Source organism: Mastigoproctus giganteus, chromosome 3, assembly GCF_048544385.1.
Source record: "Mastigoproctus giganteus isolate SK-2022 chromosome 3, ASM4854438v1, whole genome shotgun sequence".
Taxonomy (NCBI): Eukaryota; Metazoa; Arthropoda; class Arachnida; order Uropygi; family Thelyphonidae; genus Mastigoproctus; species Mastigoproctus giganteus.
Genome location: NC_143577.1, coordinates 95,747,788 through 95,769,332, shown reverse-complemented (window position 1 = coordinate 95,769,332; position 21,545 = coordinate 95,747,788). Strand labels below are relative to the sequence as shown.

Here is a 21,545-nt window from a genome sequence, read left to right as displayed (position 1 = left end):
TATTTTTTCTCTTATTTTCATATATTTTCTGAAAGAATTGTATTGTATACATTGGTTAAGGAAACTTAGCTGATCTTTTTGTGGTTAAATAGTTAAATAAAAAGAATTTTGTAATTGAAAATACTTTCGTTGCAGATATAATTCTCTAATACTGGTTGTGACTTACATTTTGCCTATAACCTCAATGACCTATACGTATTCTCGTGTGGGACGAGAACTTTGGGGAAGTCAGAGTATCGGAGAATGCACAACGAAACAGATTGAAAGTATCAAATCGAAAAGAAAGGTAATTATTAACCATTTGTAATTATATTACGATCATTTCGTATGACTTAATTCGGCCTGAATAATAAAGCAGCTCATCACTCTTAAGCTAATTAGCCATAATAAAATGTGAATTTTAGAACATTTTAATAACAACTCTTCATAATACCGCTCTTAATGCAAAATTACGAGACATGTAAATAAAATATTACTTTTGTTAAATTAAAATGTTAAAAATTATATATATAGACGTTGAAATGCTTTTTGTCACAATACCGGTGGCCTGTTTTGCTGAGATCTGCAACTTCGTTAAGCACACCGATAATTTAAAGTGCAGACACAAGAAAACCTGTTTTTTTTTTCACGACACGTAAAGAAGCTGTGAATTTTCATGGAAGAAGTGTACCACCCGGAATCCACTCATAACAAAACCAAACGCACACCAACTCTACTGTAGATCAATAGAAATCGATCCTGTGGAGCAATGAGTCAACCTTACGCTCTTCCGTTCTGATGGTGATGTTTTGATATGTCGGATGCCTGAAGAATGCTCACTCGGTTTTGTCCCGACTGTGACGTTTGGAGGAAGAGGTATACACTAGGTTCACTGGTCATAGTGCATGGAACCATGAATATTATATCCTACACTGATTGTATAGACAATTCGGTGCGCTGGACATTGTGGCATTTTTAAAGAAGTGACCCTTATGCCTTCAGCCATCCAACAGCGCGCTCCATGTTACTAATCAACGATTGTGAATGCGTGATTTGAAAGAATAACATCAGAATATTGCAGTGGCATATTGTTTTGTGGAATGCTCCCCCAGTGATTTCCCACATCTGCGCCTTAGTATTTTGTGAAGAAGTACAGAATCTCTGTAAAAGCCAGATAAAGTGTAATGTCTAGTTTGTGTCAGTGTAGTGTTATGTTCCGTTGTTGTGGCTCTGGGTTCTTGGCCGCAGGGCCACTAGTGGCACCCTGCGTTGCTCACCACTACTGGGCGGTGAGCCAGGCTGCCCATCATCCTCTGGCTGGCCTCCGACAGGGTCGCCTGAGCTTCCTGACAGACCGAGTGAAAAAAAAAAAAAAAAAAAAAAAAAGCGAGGGGGACGGCTAAAGAGGGGGAAGGAAAAAAGAAATATAGAAATAAGGTGTCCTCCAGATGAGGAAGGTGAGGAGGGAATGAAGGTTGGAAACCCCATGGTCTGAGAAACCCAAGGCCAAGGAAAGAAAGAAAAAAAAAAAAAAAAAGGTTGCAGGGTTAGAGTTACCCTACAAAAGGGCGTATTTAACACCCGAAGGTGTTTGTAGTACTTGATCCACTTTCCAGTATACAGGTGCGAAGTCATCCCACACCCAAAGGTGTCAGCAGGGTTTGAAGTTAATCCTACCCCAGAAGGGGCGTACCGTACCGCCCCTTCTAGAAAGAAGTACTAGTTTATCTTACCCCTACGGGGTAAGATAAACTAGTACCTCTTTCGCGATACCCCGCAGTGGATTTAGGTATGATTCCCTTTGTATTATAGAACTGTTAACTAGGAGATTCTTGTCTGAGTTGGAAGGTTAATCTAGCAAACTCGGTAAGGCCATGGTAGTAAAGCTCATCTTGCAGAAGTAGACGTTCCTGATGGTAGTTTCCCATGTGTTTTTGTTATCGGTCTTGTCCTGTAATCCTCGTAATGAGGATAGTAGTACATTACATGCTCTCATCTTTCAGGCTGTCCGTATGTGCAAATGGGTTTTGTTCGATGCCCAGATCTGTTAATTTATTCCTGAAGGATCCGTGTCCAGTAAGTAAACGTTATTTGGAGGCCCGGTGAAAACCAGAGCGGAGACTTTGGGCATGTTTGGGCGACAGAAGGTAGGAAAAGTTTGGTAATAGCTCCTTTTCTTGTGTTATTCCAAGAGTCTTGCCAGATTTCGAAAAGTTTGCAATACGTTTTCTCTCTCTCTCTTTTGGGATCATTGGCCAGATCAAGGTGGATGTCAATAATCTGAGGGAATACCTTTCTTTAGTCTTTGAAATAGGCCTTTCTTAATCACCTCAAGATACAGTGGTAGATATCCAGCTGGGACTTGAAGGGTCGGCGTACTAACAGTGCAACAGGCTATAGTAACTGTGAGGAGCATAGCTCTCTGAATTGAATCCAACTTAGCTCTATTTCGCTGGATATTGGCTCTAGTACACCACACTGCGGCACTGTAGCAGACAATTGGCAAGAAGCTGGTTTTGTATATTAGTGCAAGTGCCCTTCGTTTAAGACCGCAGTCTGTTCTACTAATTTTGGCAATAAGTGCAATGTATTTCCTAATTTTGGTTACGACGTGAATGAGATGCGGGTGAAATGTCAGCTTCATATCGAATATGATGCCTATGTATTTTATTTCAAGGAACAATTTTATGGGTGCACTATTAATTTTTATGGTTGGTGGTCTGGTTAGTTGAACCGATCCCTTGAGTAAAATACACCTGGTTTTCTCACCAGAAATAGTGAGCCGGTGTGTGAAGGCCCAGCTCTGGAGCTTTCTGAGGTCCAGATTGGCGTTGACTTCCAACTGGACTGGAGAAAAATCATGGATAACAAAGATTAGGTCGTCTGCGAAGGCACGGCACACTCAAGGTTCATTTATAGGAACTCGTCCAAAACAATGGACCAGAAGAATAGTCAAAGGACCGGGTCCGGAGGACAACCCCATGTGACCAGCCTGGAGATTTGCTGGTACTTAAGAGGTTAGCATAATCTTCTGCTGGTTGAAGTATGAGGAAATACATCAGTAAATATGATCTACAAAGAGACGCGAGGAGAAAGCGATCGCTCTGTGGTCAGACATCGTCCACGAATCATTAATTTTCCAATTGGTAATTGTACTTTTAATTGGATGGATGGCGAGGCTATGGTCACGTCGATTGTGCTTTCGCAGAGGGTACTGCTGAAGGTTGGAAGGTTTCCAGGCTGGTTTAAAATTCAGATATTTGATGGCATAATGTATCTGCGCTTGTTGCACAGTGGTATCGTCACCGTTCTCCCACACCGGGTGGAAAAGGCCCGGGTTCGAATCCCGTTGATGACGCGAGGAACTTTAATGGGCTTTTTTCATTCCGTGGCTGAGTTAGTTGGTCTCAGGCGTAGATAGCAAGGTTATTATCTCAGAAACTGAGGTTTGGTTTTTCGTACAGAAAAACAGACACATCGACCATAGAACGCACGCAATTAACAGACATAAGACATACAGCACGGCAGATGAATTTTAATTATTCGGGTGACCTAAAAATAGTTTGTATGACATAATGTAGTTTCGTAGTTCTTCACCATTTCTGGTGCCTCTGCTGTTCTGTTGTACTACATTGGAGAGTGACGATTTGCGTCCATTGCGATGAGAAGTTTATCCCCTCCCACCTTGGAAAGCATTAAGTGCTGTGTATATTAAATTAGTCGAGTGTTTGAAATGGGTTGTCCAGGTTTACTGTAGTTCGAAAGAACGTGAAAAGACCCAAAGACTGAATTGATATGAGCACATGCACTTGTTTGTGGGTGTGCAAAGGGTTGAAATCTTAGTAACTGAGAGGTCGGTGTTTCTTACTGCGATTGCTGCCCATAGTGCTTCCGAAGTGGTTTGCATTACCCTGTACTGGTTGGGATAAGATTTTTCTCATGTGTGTATATGGTTCTTGTAATAGTATGTCTTATGCGTTCGCCCTGTGCAATTTGATCGGCTTTAATTTTGAATTGGCCAATGCGCCATTTAAACATCAAACTAACTATCCAACCAATCATTTGTCTCTATGCTTTACTTGGTCAGCCACTGTCCGTACTCTTTGCGCGGACAGTGGCTGACCAAGCCACTCTCCGCGCATTTAATAGAATGAATTTGAATGAATTTTAACTCCCGAGTTTCTCTTAGTGTTGGTCTTCTATCCATTGTTTATGCGTAACTAGTGCATATCCTTGACTTTAAAATATATTGCGCAGGTTGAGTCCCTGATAGAATGTTGGTGGGGGTAGATTTATTTAGCAATTAGCACATATGGCTGGTTGTTCTTTGTTTGCATAGGTGCTATTCGTGGGCAGAGTGGCCATATGTATAAGTGCGTGTTTAAATTCAAGCGGCACCAGGGGTTTCCCCTATCTCCGCGTAGTTTACGTTGTTGGTGTATTACAGTAAGCTGTAAATGGCAGAGATTTAAACGTGTGCAGATCTTGGACCGTTTAGTGTCGTGTACCGTTGTTCATCTGATCCTTTAGCCGCTAGACCCCTGTTAGGGCCCAACGTTGCCCCACTTTCGCCCCGTGGAGGCAGTTCAGGAACCTAGTAGCTTATACAGGGTTATTCAAAATGAAGTCCGGGGTTTCAAACAATTCCTGTACACACATGAGCAGACATAGGAAGAAAGAAATATTTCCAGAATGCAAGTATAGTAATGAAGTTTTTTTATACCTCATAAATGTTCAATATGAGAGCCTTTAGTGAAATCGCACTGAAATCGCCCAAAATCGCACATTCTGCTTATTCACTTTCCCCGAGAAATGGAAGGTCGATTCATCAGAAAAAAATCACTCTGTCAGCAAAGTGGCCTTGCCCAACAGTAACAGATTTACTTACATGAAACTCCAACACAGTAAAAGCTTTCTCATTACATTCCGAAGCCATTCGCAACAGAGAAGAACTGTCGTCACAGGAAAACGAACGACTGCACGGCGGTATGCGTCCAACGCCATCTGGTGGTTAGCCGTGCAGCATACCGAGCATCGCGAACGTGGGAACGAAACTTGAGATATTATGTGTTCTTTCGAGATGGCTACAAATGATTATGACACATACGCTCTCCCAAAAAAAAATTCTGAAACCCCGGACTTCATTTTGAATAACCCTGTATATACACCCTGGCAGGTCCTGCCACCTAATTTCCTAAGATTTCCGTGGCTAAGGCCTGAAAAAAAAATGGTGTCCATATATAAAATATACATGTAGGTACACTCTCTTCCTTTCATTTCGAGGATACAGCTCTAAAACGGTGTTCGTAGGCCGGTCGCTAGTTAGTACACCGCACCGGACCTATTGGTAACTCTTTAGGAGACTTCCGTATCTGCTGGTCTATAATCTTGCTACCTCTACTCTGCCAGATAGTGAAGGGAAGGAGTCCGAGTAGTGTATATGCGGGAGGCATTGTCGAGGCCAGGTTTTGTCAAGGATCTAGGTATATTCGTACCATGTGTACGCTATATCCAAAAATTTCATTACTTCATACAGCATTTCCCCCACACGTTTTGTTACTATTGAATACATCATTATTGTCAAACTAATACAGTGATCTTATCTGCGAAAAGATCTAAACTTCCCAAACACTTCCTAGTTCATTTCACAAATATATGGTCTCAATTTGAATCTCAACGATGTCCATTTCCACTTGCAGTCTGCCAAACCCCATGTACTTTTTCTGACAGAATCTCAGTTATCAGTTGATTCAACTACTGCTCATCTCAGATGCCCAAACTATTCGCTGTATGATTCCTTTCGCCTCAAAGGTAGTATTTGGGCATGTCTGTTCCGATATTCCCAATCATAGACTTCGTAATTTGGAATCTCCTCTTTTCGATCTTCTCTGGCTTAAAATCTCTCTACCTCACTGTGTCAAATTCATCTGTTGTCTCTACCGTTCTCCCAACTCCACTAATCACTTGGAGCTCTTTGACTTCCTCTCTTTGCAACTTGACTTTCTCCAGTCCAACTTTCCTAACAGTGAAGTAATTTTCCTTGGTGATTTTAATGTTCACAACTCCAGCTGGCTTCCGTTTTCTAGTCACACCGACCCAGCAGGTCGAGATGCTGAGGCTTTTGCAATTATTAATGACCTAGCACAGATTGTTCATTTACCTACAAGAATACCGGACAATCCTAATCATACAGCCAATACGCTTGATCTTTTTATCACAAACAACCCTTCTAAGTACACGGTCGAAGTGAGTTGTCCTTTAGGCACCTCAGATCACAACTTGGTAATTCTCTTCTCCAATGGAGCCTTTATCTCATGGCTATTCCCAACCTCGTATTGTTTGGCATTACAAGAATGCATAATGGGATGACCTGCGAGACTTCTTTTCTTCTTTTCCTTGGTCGGATTATGGCGCCTCCGTAGCCAGGTGGGAAGGAGCAGCAGTGCGTAGCACACTCTTCTTGATTAGACCGGGGTTCGAGCCCGTCACCACCAAATACGGAGGATGCGGAAAAGTCAGGGAATGACCACCGCATATCTCGGAGCAATATGGCCTTAGTTGCTAATGCTCCTAAAAACCAAATAACAAATAACATTGGTCGGATTACTGTTTCTAAACTTCTGATGTCAACGTTTGCTCAGATCGTGTCAGTGAAGTTATTCTTGTAGGAATGTAATCCTTTATTTTACAATCCAATTTAAAATCTCGTCCTTAGCACATTTATTGGAAAACCTTGTTTTTCCCATAAATGTGCTAAGGCTGTTCAAGAGAAGACTGTTACATATCGTAATTGGCTTGTTTCCAATTCTTCAGTTTCATTTTCTGCCTACACCAAAGCTCGCAACAATTGTAAAGCAGTTATTAATCAATCCAAACTAGATTCTGAACAGGCTAAGAGTAGAAAACTTGCTTCTTGTCCTAATGATAGCCGAGCATTCTGGTCTCTTGCCAAAGCTATTGGCCGCAAATTTTGTCCATCTCTGCTCCCACCTCTGTCAAAACCAGATGGCCCTGTTGTCACTTCGGCCAAGGATAAAGCTGACCTGCTAGCATTATATTTTTCTTCCAACTCCTGTATTAATGATCTTGGTAAAACACCTCCCACCATTCCCAAAACGCCCCATTCAATGCCCCCTCTGGTCTTCTGTCAAAAGGATCTCAGAAGGATTTTGATGAATCCTGATGCTAAGAAAGCTCCAGTTCCTGATGGTATTTCTCCATTTGTTCTCAAAACCTGTGCTCCTGAACTTACTGCTGTTCTTTGCCTTTTTTTCACTTTCTTATTTTATTCATATTCAAAAGGTGTTTTTCCTTCTGTTTGAAAATTTGCTCATATCCAGCCAGTTCCTAAAACGGATGACAATTCCCTCCCATCCAATTTTCGTCCCATTGCAATTACTTCTACTCTTTCTAAAGTAATGGAGAAATCAGTTAACCGCGAACTCTTAAGCTACCTAGAAAACCTCCTTCTGATCAACGATCGCCAGTATGGATGCCGTCAGTGTCGATCCACTGGTGATTTTCTGGCTCATGTTACTCATTTATAGACAAATCCAACGGAAAAGTGTGGTGAAACACAAGCAGTTGCTCTTGACATATCAAAGGGTTTCAATCGTGTTTGGCACAAAGGTCTTCTAATTCCATCTTATGGTTTACCAACTGCTTTTTGTAATTATTTATTCAGTTTTCTCTCTGATCGCTCACCGATGGTGATGGTAGATGGCTTTCTATATTCTAACTTCTCCACTAATGCTGGTGTTCCCCAAGGTTCAGTTCTTTCCCCCACTCTTTTCCTCTTGTATATTAATGACTTTCTTCCATCGACTGGAAGTGCTATCCATAGGTTTACCTATGATAGCACATTGCATTCCACTTTTCATTTTGAGAAACCTTGCCCTGCTCAATCATCTTCAACTTCTCGAATAACCGCTACCAATTCCTTAAATGCCGATCTCCAGTGGGGCAAAGACAACTAAGTTGATTTCAATCCTTCTAAAACTCAGTCTTCTCTTGTCTCACAATAAGGATTCTTCTGCTCCTATGCTTATCTTTGGTGACACTCCAATTTCTAGGCAAAATGATATATCTCAATTTTGGGGATTACCCTGACTTCTAATCTCTCTTGACACAAGCACATTACAAATATTTCTTCATCTCCATCTAAAAGACTTGGTTTTCTCTATCGCTCTCGGCGTTACTTTTCTTCCAAACAGCTGTTCACTCTGTAGAAATCGCAAATCCGGCCTTCCATGAAATATTGTTCTCACATCTTAATCGATGCGCCCAAAACCTCTCTCTCAGGCTTCTAGATTCCATTCAGAAGAGGATAGTTAGGTCAATCAATGACTCCTCTCTAACAGAGGTTCTCCACTCGCTGTCTCATAGACGTACTATTTCTGCTGCATACCTTTTCTACAGATACTTCCATGGGCACTGTTCTTTTGAATTGGCTTCTATAATTCCCGCTCTCTTTGAAAACAGTCCGAACACGTGCGGCCACCACCAACAACCGTTTATTGTCCAACTTCAAAATCACCGAACCAACTTTTATCTTCCTCGTTTATTCATTCAACTGCCGTTTTCTGGAACAACCTTCCTTCATACGTATTTCCTGAAAATTAAATTCTACTGAAGTCTAATGGCAACAAATATCTTCTTTTGACTTCTCATCCTTCAACCCAAGCACGGTACTAAGTACTATAGGTTCTAATATCTCTTATGTTTGGAGTTTTCATTAAAAAAAACGCGTATATTCTTCTTCATTAGATTGCGTGTGGTTTGCGCTGGCGTTTGAAAGCCGAAAATTGGACGTAATTTAAGTTTCAACGTGTGGGGCTGTCGCATGTGTACAGGTAGATTGAGGGCAGGGAGACTGAAGGCTGAGGGGAGAAAGATAGAAGTATGGAGTCGATAGGGAAGGCGAACCCAGGTTTCAGTGGGGCATTCCCATGCCCCACCACAGAGAAAGATGGAACTGAGGGGGACGCGCCAGCAATATGGCTCCTCCCCTCCGCCAGGAATGTCGAACAAAAGGTACAGCACTTGGGGCGCTGTGCAGCTCACCATGTGGCGCCTTTGCAGCATCGCTGCATTTCAAGTCCGGTGCAGTTTCCTTTAGTCTTGCTTCTCTGCGGCGTCATTCTTTGAGTACAGCTCCATCCTATCTAGTCTTCTCTGTGGTAGATAGTTACCAGTTGTTCTTGTGAAGTTTTGACTTTGCTTTGCAGCATCGCTACATTTGTCAATTCTGGTGATATTCCCTTTAGTCTTGCTTCTTGGTGGCGTCATTTCTGTAGTATAGCTCCATCCAGTCTTTTCCAAGGTAAAGTTACCAGGTTGGTGTTATATTCTTGAGGATTGACCTCAACTTTGCCTTTTGCATTTATCAAGTCCGGTGCATCGCTGCATTTGTCAAGAAGCAAGATTACATTTAATCTTGCTTCTTGGTGGCTTTAGTGCTGGGATCGAGCTCTGTCCAGTGGGTCTGTCTAATCTTTGGCGTGGTCTAGTTACCAGTTCGGTGTGTGTTATTCTTAAGGTTTTATCTCGTCTTTGCCTTTGAAGCATTGCTGCATTGTCAAATCCGGTGGAGGTCCCGTCAAGTCTTTTCCATTGTCAGGTTACCAGATCAGCGTGTTATTCTTATGAGGATTTATCTGCACTTAATTGTCATGTTATGCTTGGTTGCCTTATCTGTGCTTTATTAGTTTATTTGCCATGTTATGCTTTGTTGCCTTGGCTATTTATCATTTTAGGTTGTAGCTTCTTCAGCTTGGTTCGTCCTGATAGATGGCTGTTAAGGTCTTCCTTCTGGAGAAGAGTTCTTGAGCATAGCAGCTGAGGGCTGTGAATTCATTGGGCGTGTCCAGCAGTTGGTGTTCCTCACTGTTCGGTATGTATTGTATCTTAATGATTAGTAGGCTTCTGAGATCCTCATACAGTTCACACTGGTGCATAATATGCTGCCATGTTTCTGGTTCTCTGCATGGGCAGCCGAAATCCTCTGGGATGCCCAGTGCACGCAGTTTTGCTTGAACGGCCCATGGCCCGTGAGAAGGAAGGTTGTGTACATGCATGAGAAGTGTGACCAATTTTTAGATATCGATAATACTTTGATACTGCTACATGCTAATGGAATCTATGGCTTCCCCAACTTACAAAGACTTACAACTTACATTTTTACGTGTGGCCATATTACCCCACTGTTGGGGGAATATGGCATATCTGTATATGTGTGTGTGCTCATTTCATCCAACCACTTTGCTGCAAATGTTTTTCTAGTTCTGGGTTGAATCTAGCATTACCATTAGCAAAGGCACATGATCCAAGAAAGCCAGATATTATACATCAGTCAAAAAAAAAAAAGAAAACCCTTATTTCGCCAATTCACTCGCTCCAAATGTTTGTAAAGTTCTGCTTTGAATCTATTTAAGCTATCAACTTCTAGAACGACAGATGGAAGTTTGTTCCAGCAATCAATCACCCGCTGGTTAAAAACAAACTTCCGCACATCTATCCCACAACCGTCTTTCCCCAATTTGAATTTATGCCCTCTCAGGCGATTATTCTGAGCAAGAGGAAGAATCCCATCAGCATTGAGCATGCTCAAACCATTCAAGGCTGACCACTACTGACCTCTATTAGATCACAGCGCTGGTGCCTAGTCTCCACACACTGTAATTTGCAAAATTTAAGCCTTTCTTCGTAAGGACAACCCTTTGTTCCATTCACTAATATTATTGCCCCTCTCTGTACTCGTTCCAACAGCTCTACATCGTTCTTAAAATGAGGCCTCCAGACCTGTATACAGTACTCAAGGTGTGGTCTGACCATTGTCTTATACAAGGGGATAACCACCTCCTTTTAGCATTAGCATTAGCATTAGTAGAGGCATTTGACGCAAGAAAGCAAGCTTATGCAGCATCAGCCAAAAAAAAAAAAAAAAAAAAAAAAAGTAACATAAATAAATAAAAATAACCACTTCCACTTCACCCCTCTGTTCGTTCGAAATACCTGTCCAGCTGAGCCTTAAACTTATTTAGGCTATCAACTTCCACGACAAGGGATGGAAGTCTGTTCCACCCACCAACCACCCGCTGGCTAAAGGCAAATTTCCGCACATCCATCCCACATCCGTCCCTCCTCAATTTGAATTTATGCCCCCTCAGGTGATTTTTCTGAGCTAGAGGAAGAATCCCATCAGCATTGAGCATGCTCAAACCATTCAAGGCTTTATACACCTCTATCAGATCACCCCGCTGGTGCCTAGTTTCCAGACACTGTAATTTGCAAAACTTAAGCCTTTCTTCGTAAGAGAACCCCTTTGTCCCATTCACCAATCTAGTTGCCCTTCTCTGTACTCGTTCCAGCAGCTCTACATCCTTCCTGAAATGAGGCCTCCAGGCCTGTATACAGTACTCTAGGTGTGGCCTGACCATTGCCTTATACAAGGGAATAATCACCTCCTTATCCCTGCTAGAAAAATTCCTGTATATCATTGACAATACACCATGAGCTACTCTTGCAGCTCGTCTGCACTGCTCAGAGAACTTCATATCTGCCTGCACCACCACCCCCAGGTCCCTTTCATTCTCTACCACTGTCAGTGTAGTACCACAGAGTTGATACGTTGCTCTGGGGTTGCTGTTTCCCATATGTAGTACTTTACATTTGTCAATGTTAAACTTCATTTGCCACCTCGAAGCCCATCTGCTCAACCTTTCCAAATCCTGTTGCAGCAGCATAGTGTCAGTAGTGTCCTTGACAACCCTGCCAACCTTCGTATCGTCTGCAAACTTGGACATTAAGCCTGATATACCATCATCAATATCATTTATAAATACAGAAAACAATAAAGGCCCCAATACTGAACCCTGAGGGACTCCACTAATAACATTAGTCCACGATGAGCAGTGTCCATTGATTACCACTCTCTGTCTTCTCCCCCTCAACCACCCCTTTATCCATAGCAGCAACTTGCCTCCAATGCCACACTGCTCCAATTTGTGCAGCAGTCTTCCATGTGCAACAGTATCAAAAGCCTTTCTAAGATCCAAGTATATAATATCAAAGTTATTCCCTGCATCCAGTTCTTTTGTGACTGCATCATAGTATCCAATCAAATTGGTCAGGCAAGACTTCCCCTTAACAAAACCATGCTGTGTCCTAGCTATAACTGAAGTCTTGTCTAGATGATCCTGCAGTGCTTCTTTCACCAGTGCCTCCATTAATTTTCCGGGAACAGAAGTTAAACTCACAGGTCTATAATTACTTGTGTCAGCCTTTGATCCCCCTTTGTGAATTGGGGTCACATTTGCACATCTCCAGTCAATGGGTACCTCCCCTGAGTCCAAGGAAGCTCTCATAATTATGGCTAAGGGTTTGCTTACCTCCTTTGCTGCCTCCTTTAATATAACTGGATAGATCCCATCCACCCCAGGTGCCTTTCTTGTGTTTATCTTCAACAATTTCTCCTCCACTTTGCTCTCAGTTATTACAAGATTCTCTAGCTTACTGCTAGAGTTGAATACACCTCTGGCATTCCCCTCGCTGAATAACTCCTCATGTGTGAATGTCGATGCAAAATATTCATTTAGTTTGTTAGCTACCCGAGCAGGGTCATCAACAGTTGACCCATCGATCTCAAGTGGACCAATCTGATTCATCCCCTTCCTTCTAGAGTTTACATAAGTAAAGAACTCTTTGCTGTTTTTCTTCGCATCCCTTGCCAAGGATCTCTCGTAATCTGCCTTCGCCTGCCTAACCTCCTTTGTAACTTGGTTACAGATCAACTTGTATCTATCATAGGCATCCGTGTCACGTGTTAATTTGTATGTATCCCATGCATTTTTCTTCTCTGCCATATGCCTCATTAGTTCATCTGACAACCATTTAGGCCTAAACCTTGAACAATATTTCTTAGTTGGTATGTAAAGCCTAGTAGCTTCCACAATAAGTTCTTTGAATGCTTCCCATTTTGAATTTGCTGTTGGCAATATCATCAGTTGATCCCACTGTATAGAATTTAAATACTGTCTCAGTCCATTGTAGTCGCCTTTACGAAAGCAATACCCCTTCCCTTTACCCCTAATGGTAGTTACCTCTTTGAGTAACTCCCACTTCAGCACACTGTGATCACTGCCACCAAGTGGTTCATTTATCTGCAGATTCTTAATGCATGAAGAATCACTACTGATAATCAAATCAAGAGTATTACTCCCTCTAGTTGCCTCCCGAACATGCTGATGTAGAAAACAATCATCCAATAAATCCACAAAAGCCTTGCTACTGTGTGAGTGACCAGCCCCCAAATTCCAGTCAATATCTGGGAAATTAAAATCCCCCATTATAAGACTCTCTGATTTACTGGCCCACTCTATTTCTCCGAACAGTTTCTTATTATACTCATCAGAGTCATTAGGCCTATAGCACACTCCTACTCTCAATTTTGATCTCCCAATGCTTATGTCACACCAAACTGACTCGACACTGCACTGTCCAGCGATGTCGACTGGCTTCACTTCCTTGGATTTTATGTTTTTTAACTAATAGCATAACCCCTCCTCCCTTCCTATCCTGTCTATCCTTTCTGTAGACATTGTACTCCCCAAATTCCAGTTCTGCATTTCTTATATCTGTGTGACACCACGTCTCTGAAATCCCCACAATATCTGCCTTTGATGTTTTGAGCAATACCTCAAATTCATCAAATTTATTTACTAAACTCCTAGCATTGGTGTACACACAAGTATACATGCACCTGTTCTTTTTCTTAGCTACCCTAACACAACCCATGTGTTTACTTGTACCCCAATGATTCCCAGCAGTCTCTGAAATATCCTGCATCTTATTTTCCAGGCTGCGGCTCATTCCAATAGAAGCAGTGCAAGAATCACTTTCACCTCTGCCAGTGGCTACTGTTAATCTATTAGTCCTTGTATCCCCCCAATCTAGCAGTTTTCCGACCCACCTAACATTGCCTCGATAGCATCAGCAAACATTCTTGCACCCTTTCTATTTAAGTGTATCCCATCCCTGTAGAAGCAGTCTCTCCTGTTAACAAGTACAGACCAGGCTGAAAAAAATTCTACCCCTTGAGCCCTGCACAATCTTTCCAGGGCCGAATTGATTGACAGGGCTCTCATCATATACTCCCTCCTATCGTGTCTGGGCAGAATTGCAGACACTTTCAATTTCAACCCTAATTCACGGCTTTTTTTCATCAGTGACCTGTACTTGTCAAGTAATTCCGCCGGTCTCCTACTCTTAATGTCATTAGTGCCAACGTGTACAACTATATCACCTTTTGTGCCCTCCTTATCCCTGCTAGAAAAATTCCTGTATATCATTGACAACACACCATGAGCTACTCTTGCAGGCAGTCTACACTGCTCAGTAAATTTCATATCTGCCTGCACAATTACCTCCAGGTCCTTTTCATTCTCTACCACTGTCAGTGTATTACCATAGAGTTGATACATTACTCTGGGGTTACTGCTTCCCATATGTAGTACTTTACATTTGTCGATATTAAACTTTATTTGTCACTTCTCAGCCCATCTGCTCAACTTTTCTAGATCCTGTTGCAGCAGCGTACTGTGATTAGTGTCATTAACAACCCTGCCAACTTTCGTATTGTCTGCAAACTTGGACATTAAGCCTGATATACCATCGTCAATATCATTTATAAATACAGGAAACAACAATGGATCCAACACTGAACCCTGAGGGACTCCACTAATAACATTAGTCCACGAAGAGCAGTGTCCCTTGATTACCACTCTGTCCTCCCCCTCAACCACACCTTTATCCATAGAAGCATTTTTTCCTCTAACACCACATTGCTCCAATTTGTGCATCAGTAATCTATGCGCAACAGTATCAGAAACCTTTCTAAGATCCAAATATATGATATCAAAATTATTCTTTGCATCCAGTTTCCTTGTGACCACATCATAGTATCCAATCAAATTGGTCAGGCAGGACTTCCCTTTAACAAACCCAAGCTGTGTCCGAGCTATAAATGAAGTCTCCCAGAGTTCAGTATTGGGTCCATTGTTGTTTTCTGTATTTAGTAATGATATTGATGATGGTATATCAGGCTTAATGTCTAAGGTACTAAGGTTGGCAGTGTTGTGAATGACACTAATGATAGTACGCTACTGCAACAGGATATAGAAAAGTTGAGCAGATGGGCTGAGAGGTGGCAACTCAAGTTTAACACTGACAACTGTCTACAGGTAAAGTAATGCATATGGGAAGCAGTAACTCTATGGTAACGTATCAATTGTGTGGTACTATACTGACGGTGGCAGAGAATGAAAAAGACCTGGGGAGTCATTGTACAGTCAGATATAAAGTTTATGAGCAATGCAGACGGTCTGCAAGTGTAGCTCATGGTGTCTTGGCAATGATGTACAAGAATTTTTCGAGCAGGGATAAGGATGTGATTAACCCCTTGTATAAAGAAATCATCAGCCTACACCTTGAGTCCTGTATACAAGTCTGATGTCCACATTTTAAGAAGGATGAAGAGCTGTTGGAACGAGTACATAGAAGAGCAACAAGATTAGTGAACGAAACAAAGGGTTGCTCTTACGAAGAAAGGTTTAAGTTTTGCAAATTACAGTGTCTGGAGACTAGAACACTTATGAGGTGATCTGACTGAAGTGTATAAGGCCTTGAATGATTTGAGCATACTCAATGCCGATGAGATTCTTCCTCTTGCTCAGAATAATCACCTGAGAGGGCATAAATTTAAATTGAGGAAAGACAGTTGTAGGATAGATGTGCGGAAGTTTGCCTTTAGCCAGAGGGTGGTTGATTGTCGTTGTAGAAGTTGATAGCTTAAATCAACTGTGACAGAGAATAAAAATGCATGGGATAAAAATAAAATAACAGGTGAAACAGAAGCCTATGTTAGATATAAGCTGGTCTGTAACCAAGTCACAAAGGAGGTTAGGCAGGCAAAGGAAGATTACGAGAAATATTTGGTAAAGGCTGCAAAGAGAAACAGCAAAAAGTTCTTTACTTATGTAAACTCTAGAAGGAAGGGGATGAATCAGATTGGTCCACTTGATATCGATGGGTCAACTGTTGATGATCCTGCTCAGGTAGCTAACAAACTAAATGAGTATTTTGCATCTTCATTTACACGTGAGGAGTTGTTCAGGGAGGGAAATGCCAGAAGTGTATTAAACTCTGGCAGTAAGCTAGATAATCTTGTAATAACTGAGAGTAATGTTGAGGAGAAATTGTTGAAGATAAACATAACAAAGGCACCTGGGGTGGATGGAATCTATCCAGTTATATTAAAGGAGGCGGCAAAGGAAGTAAGCAAACCCTTAGCCATAATTATGAGAGCTTCCTTGGACTCAGGGAAGGTACCCACGGACTGGAGTTGTCCAAATGTGAACCCAATCCACAAAGGAGGATCAAAGGAAGCTTATTTAACCAGTGGCTCCATTAATATTCCTGGAACAGAAGTTAAACTAACAGGTCTGCAATTACTTGTCACCCTTCAATCCTCCTTTGTGAATTGGGGCACACATTTCTAATCAAGAAGCGTGTGCCACGCACTGCTGCTCCTGGCTCCGGAGGCGCTAATCTGAAATAATGCAGCAGCAAAATTAGCATCAGAACTGCCAAACAAAACAAAAGTTCCGTACACTGATTTTTGTTATTATTATTATATTAATTGTTAAGGACAAGTGAAGACGAATGGGCCCATATATGGAGAAATCAACCCAACAATAAACTACAGAAAATAAAACCGAATCCACAAATATGGGACTCCAGCGTCAGAAAAAGTCGCAGAGAAGTAATACTTGCAAGACTGCAAATTGGCCACACACATTATGCATTATCCTCTTTTAGCTAATGAAAATTTCCCTCTCTGTGTTCAATGCCAAGTTCAGCTTTCAGTAAGACATTCTTTTGGTATGCCATCGATTCACAAATTCCTTTGCTTCCGGAGTTAAAGGAATAATCAGAATCCACTTAGCCTTTAACATATATTAGGTAACTCTGCAAATCTAGACGAACTGTTTAATTTCATTCGGCAAATCCGATTTGATAAACAAATCAAAGAAATTCGATTTACATTTTAAAAAAACCTGGAGGGACATATCTTGGCCTTTGATGCCTTTGAGTCTTAAAACCCTTAAACAAACAAGCTTCCATTCTTAAAATCCTTAAACAAACAAGCTGTTGTTGTTGTTATTTGGTTTTTAGGAGCAGTAGCAACTAAGGCCAAATTGCTCCGGGGATATGCGGTGGTCATTCCTTGACCTTTCTGCATCATCCGTATTTATTGGTCACGGGCTCGAACCCCGGTCTAATCAAGAAGCGTGTGCTACGCACTGCTGCTCCTGCCCATCTGGCTACGGAGGCGCCTCAAACAAGCTGCCACTTGTCCCAAATCTACTGGTGAGAGACGGCTGATAAACTGGTTCATCATCCACCTCCACGCCTCAGCCTACCACATCATCTATGGGGAGTTGAATCTTCCACCCGCACTTGATCACCTCAATGGAAGACTAAAAGCTTTCTTCAGAACTTTAAATATGACCCTCGTGAATCAACTCACAACAAGAGGACACCACTTATTTGATATGGTATTTGCCTCCCTTACAGGTGTTTTTGAGAAATACACGTACTCCAAAGATAAATTTCAGTCTTATCATGACCCCATCATCATTTATATCAGCATACCTATACCTAACTTCAATAAGCCTAACCAAAGAGTCGGAAATACCATAACAAGACTTAAACGTCTGAACCCTGCACGCTGTTTAGAAGCAGCCTCAGCCATTCCGTGGGTCTGTTTTCAGCGTCGCGATCCCAGCCTCGCAATACATCTAACTAAATGTATCCGAACAATTTCCAGTTATACTGCCTCTAAGAAAATCTTCATCACACTACACATTCTAAAACCTGGTGGAACTCATCATTGAAGAATAGTTTCTACCAAATATCGCCTTCGCACTAGGTAGAAACAATATGGTGATGTGCAAGATAGAATTTCCTTCTCCCACTCCAGAACCATATTCATAGGCAAAAAACAGCGGCTTCAAGGAGCATCTAGAAGCAACCCTCAAGAAGGGCAAACATAAGTGGCGCATCAGCAACATCCCTAAGGTTTGATCTCGACAAGTGGATGAACCACATAGCTAGATTCTCCAACTTCATGCGAACGTCCACCTAATGGGCCATTGGCCACAGTGCGGTTAACCAAGCAGCAATTAATCACTGCAAATAGTGGCCTATTTGCTGATACCTTAACCACAATATTTAATAAAATCCTCTTCCTGAACTATTTTCCTGCTTCTGTTATGCACTAAAACCTGTCCCAAAATGTCAAGCAGCCAATACTATTAGCCAATAAAGATCAATAGTCTGCTTCAAGTCTTAAAACTTTTGGAGAATGTCTTGCTTTCAATCTTAACAAGCCAAATTATCCCTCACAGATACATTATGCAGTTTCTGGTAAGGCTACCATCACTAATCTAGCTGCCACTACATCTGCGATTTTGGGGATAATGCTGAGATGGTATCACCTACCTTAACCTCGAAGTAGCCTTCGATACCATCCACATCCCGACACTCATCACTCTCTTGGAACATTATTTTGAAATCCATGGTGATGTCTGTGGTTCATCAATGCCATTATTCACTATAGAACTATAATCCTCCAAACAAATGATCGCACGGTCACAAAAACCATTACCTCAGGTGTACCTCAAGGGGGGGGAAGGAAAAGAAGGGATACTTTCTGGAATTTTAATCACAGCCGTCATCGCACCCTTCATTGAGAACAGACCCTACGTCATATGCCACGCCGATGATTTAACAATGCTAACCCGAATCAGTCCAGGTGACAGATGTTAACATTAACATCTGTGCAAATCTCAGCGACCCCGAAAACTGTCGTAAATACTTCAGGTTTTCCATGAATCCATCTAAATCTCCCCAAATTCTCTTCTCACAAAAATAATCTAACAGAGGCTGTAACTACTATTGGATAAATGGACACCGACTTAAGAACAGTTTTCGAACGTAAATTTCGATTTCACAATTACATTGAAAAAACCCTTATTAAATTCTGTCGAATGCGCCAGCTAGCGACGTATAAACTCCTTCCCGTTCGTGAGACTGTGCAAGATCGGAAATATATCACCTGCTATACTGGAATCCTCTATGGAGCTGAAATCTGGGGGATTCGGATGACCAAACTAACATGAAGCGGATTTATGCTGAGGAATAAAAAAAAAGGTGAAGTGCAGCCGTTATCAACCCACTGCAGGATGGAAGCCTCCTCATCAATTCATGCTGAGGGAAATGGACCGTAATCTGCCACGCTGGTCCAGTGCGGGTTGGCAGATCGACCGTATTCAGCAGTCAGGGGCTTGAACCACGGTCTACTCAAAGAGCGTGTGCTACTGCACTCCTGCTCTGACCACTCGCTACGGAGGCCACTGGTTGTTAAAATAGGCCCCGTACAAATTAAATCTTCCCCCTCTCCAACGAATAACAGCAATGGCACAAGAAAGTAGGCTACCAAACCTGGTTGATGAATGTTCATGGCGTGCCGTCCCCTGCACTTCTAAGATCGACGCCAACTTTAGCTGTGCATTCCAACGGGCTTGCATTATCGGATCGATCAGATGCTTGATAGAATCCAAGGATTCTATGCTGACCTCCATCAATTTTCCGCCAACGCAGCTTATGGACGCCATGTGTTTCTCACAACAAGCTCCCGAGCTGACTCGTCATCATAATTATGTGGATTGAGCCATTCAACACTTTCCGCTATGCATCTGGCTTCAGCAGATGCATAGCAGAAAGCTATGCATGAGCAACTGTTATAATCTCTAGCCGGACTTCCTACATCCGTCACAGTCCTCCATTGGACAGCGAAGTCTTTTCCTGTGCACAAATTCATTTTATTGTCCCTTCCTCTCATTACAGGATGTTTTTTTTGTGTCTATTTTGTTTGTATACAATTTTTCTACTTGTAACATTTTTTTCCTTTGTAAACCCCTGGCAACTGTCTGTAGTAGGAAGAGAGATTTATTAATTTATTAAAGTACTTAGTACAGTATTATGGCCTTGGTGGTTGTTACGGTTGGTATAATTACCGTTCTCTCCACACAGGTTGGAAAAGATCTGAGTTCGAACCCCATCAGTGACGCGAGGAATTTTATGGGTTTTTTTCACAATGTGACTGAGTTATTCGGTCTCAGGCGAGAATATCATGATTTCATCTTTTCTGGAGGAAAAACCCGAAAACTGGGATTTTTCCTCCAGAAAAACTTTCACATTGAGGAGCAATATTGCGATATTGCTCCTCAGTATGTGACTATATTTCCTGAATGCTGTATATCCGAAATTTATTCTTCTCTTGACTTCCAGCCATTTGTCATTATTACAGCTAATAACTTATCCTAGATAAGTACATGAATCCACCTTTTCGATTACTTCAATGATTTACGTAGCATACTTTTTCATCATTATTTTTGTTTTAACCATATTCATCTTTAGTCCGAAATCCTTACTAACTCTGCATAACTGATTAAGATTTTCCTCTTGGTCTATAGTTTCCAGTTTCTGATTTATCTTCTTATGCAGCAAAATTATGTTTGCATTATTCCACTCCTTTGGCGTGACGCCTTTCGTAATGTATTTTGTGAAGGATCATGCCAGTTTTTGTTTGTCTCTTCCTCCCAATTTTAACAACTTTGCAGTAACTTCATCTTCACCCGGGAATAACTTGGCTCTCAGTGGATGGATTTTAATGAAATTATTATTTTTGCATTATCAGTTAGGTTTTTTTTTTGCATACATATGACATAAGCTACCAACCATCCATATACCATATATTGTAGCTGAAGTACTGTACATTGTTTTAATGCGCTGATTGAAGGGATGAATAAGAGAAGTGGCGGATGTGCAGGATCGAAATGTTCTAGGTCTGACCATAAGTCATTTCTTTTTGCTCTCTTTTTTTTTTTTATATAAATCATGAATTATTACCATTTGTTAAAGCGCTTGGAACGCAACATACTGAGTTCGTTAATTAACTTGTTACGGTTTGCCAACGCGCTTGAAGTGTAACGCATTGCATGCATTAATTGACTCCATTTCCCTGAAGGCCGATTTCTGAATGCGATTGCTTCCAGACTCCCATGTTAACATGGGAGTCTAGAAGCGCAATAGCATTCTGAAAAACTTTTTTTTATTTTTTTTTTCAAAATTGCCCCATCCGCATGATCGTAGTCAGCAGATAGCCTAAATCACGCAACACGTTCACTATTTGAATTTTATAAGAAAGAGCTCTTAACGACGAATAATTCCTTGAACTGACCTGCGTGATATGTTCACTACTCTGGAAACTACTTTTCTTTTCTATGGAAAATAAAATAAAAATGATAATAGCCGACTTTTTATTTGTTTGATTTTACTGAAATTCGAATGGCTCGAACAATATTTTTAAAAGGGCCTAAATATAAAATTTCATGAAATTCTGTCCTCTGTGAGTCGCTGTATATACAGTATATATAAACTAA

At 41.5% G+C, this 21,545-nt stretch overlaps 1 protein-coding gene across 1 annotated transcript in view; it reads left to right on the top strand.

Moving 5' to 3' along the window:
* Nucleotides 1-21,545, top strand: part of LOC150088168 (tachykinin-like peptides receptor 99D) — a 377,178-nt gene that overhangs the window by 340,823 nt on the left and 14,810 nt on the right. Inside the window, exon 3 of the mRNA XM_090370597.1 lies at nucleotides 136-286. Within this exon, the coding sequence (XP_090226723.1) occupies nucleotides 136-286 (151 nt within the window). The remainder of the gene's footprint in view (nucleotides 1-135; nucleotides 287-21,545) is intronic.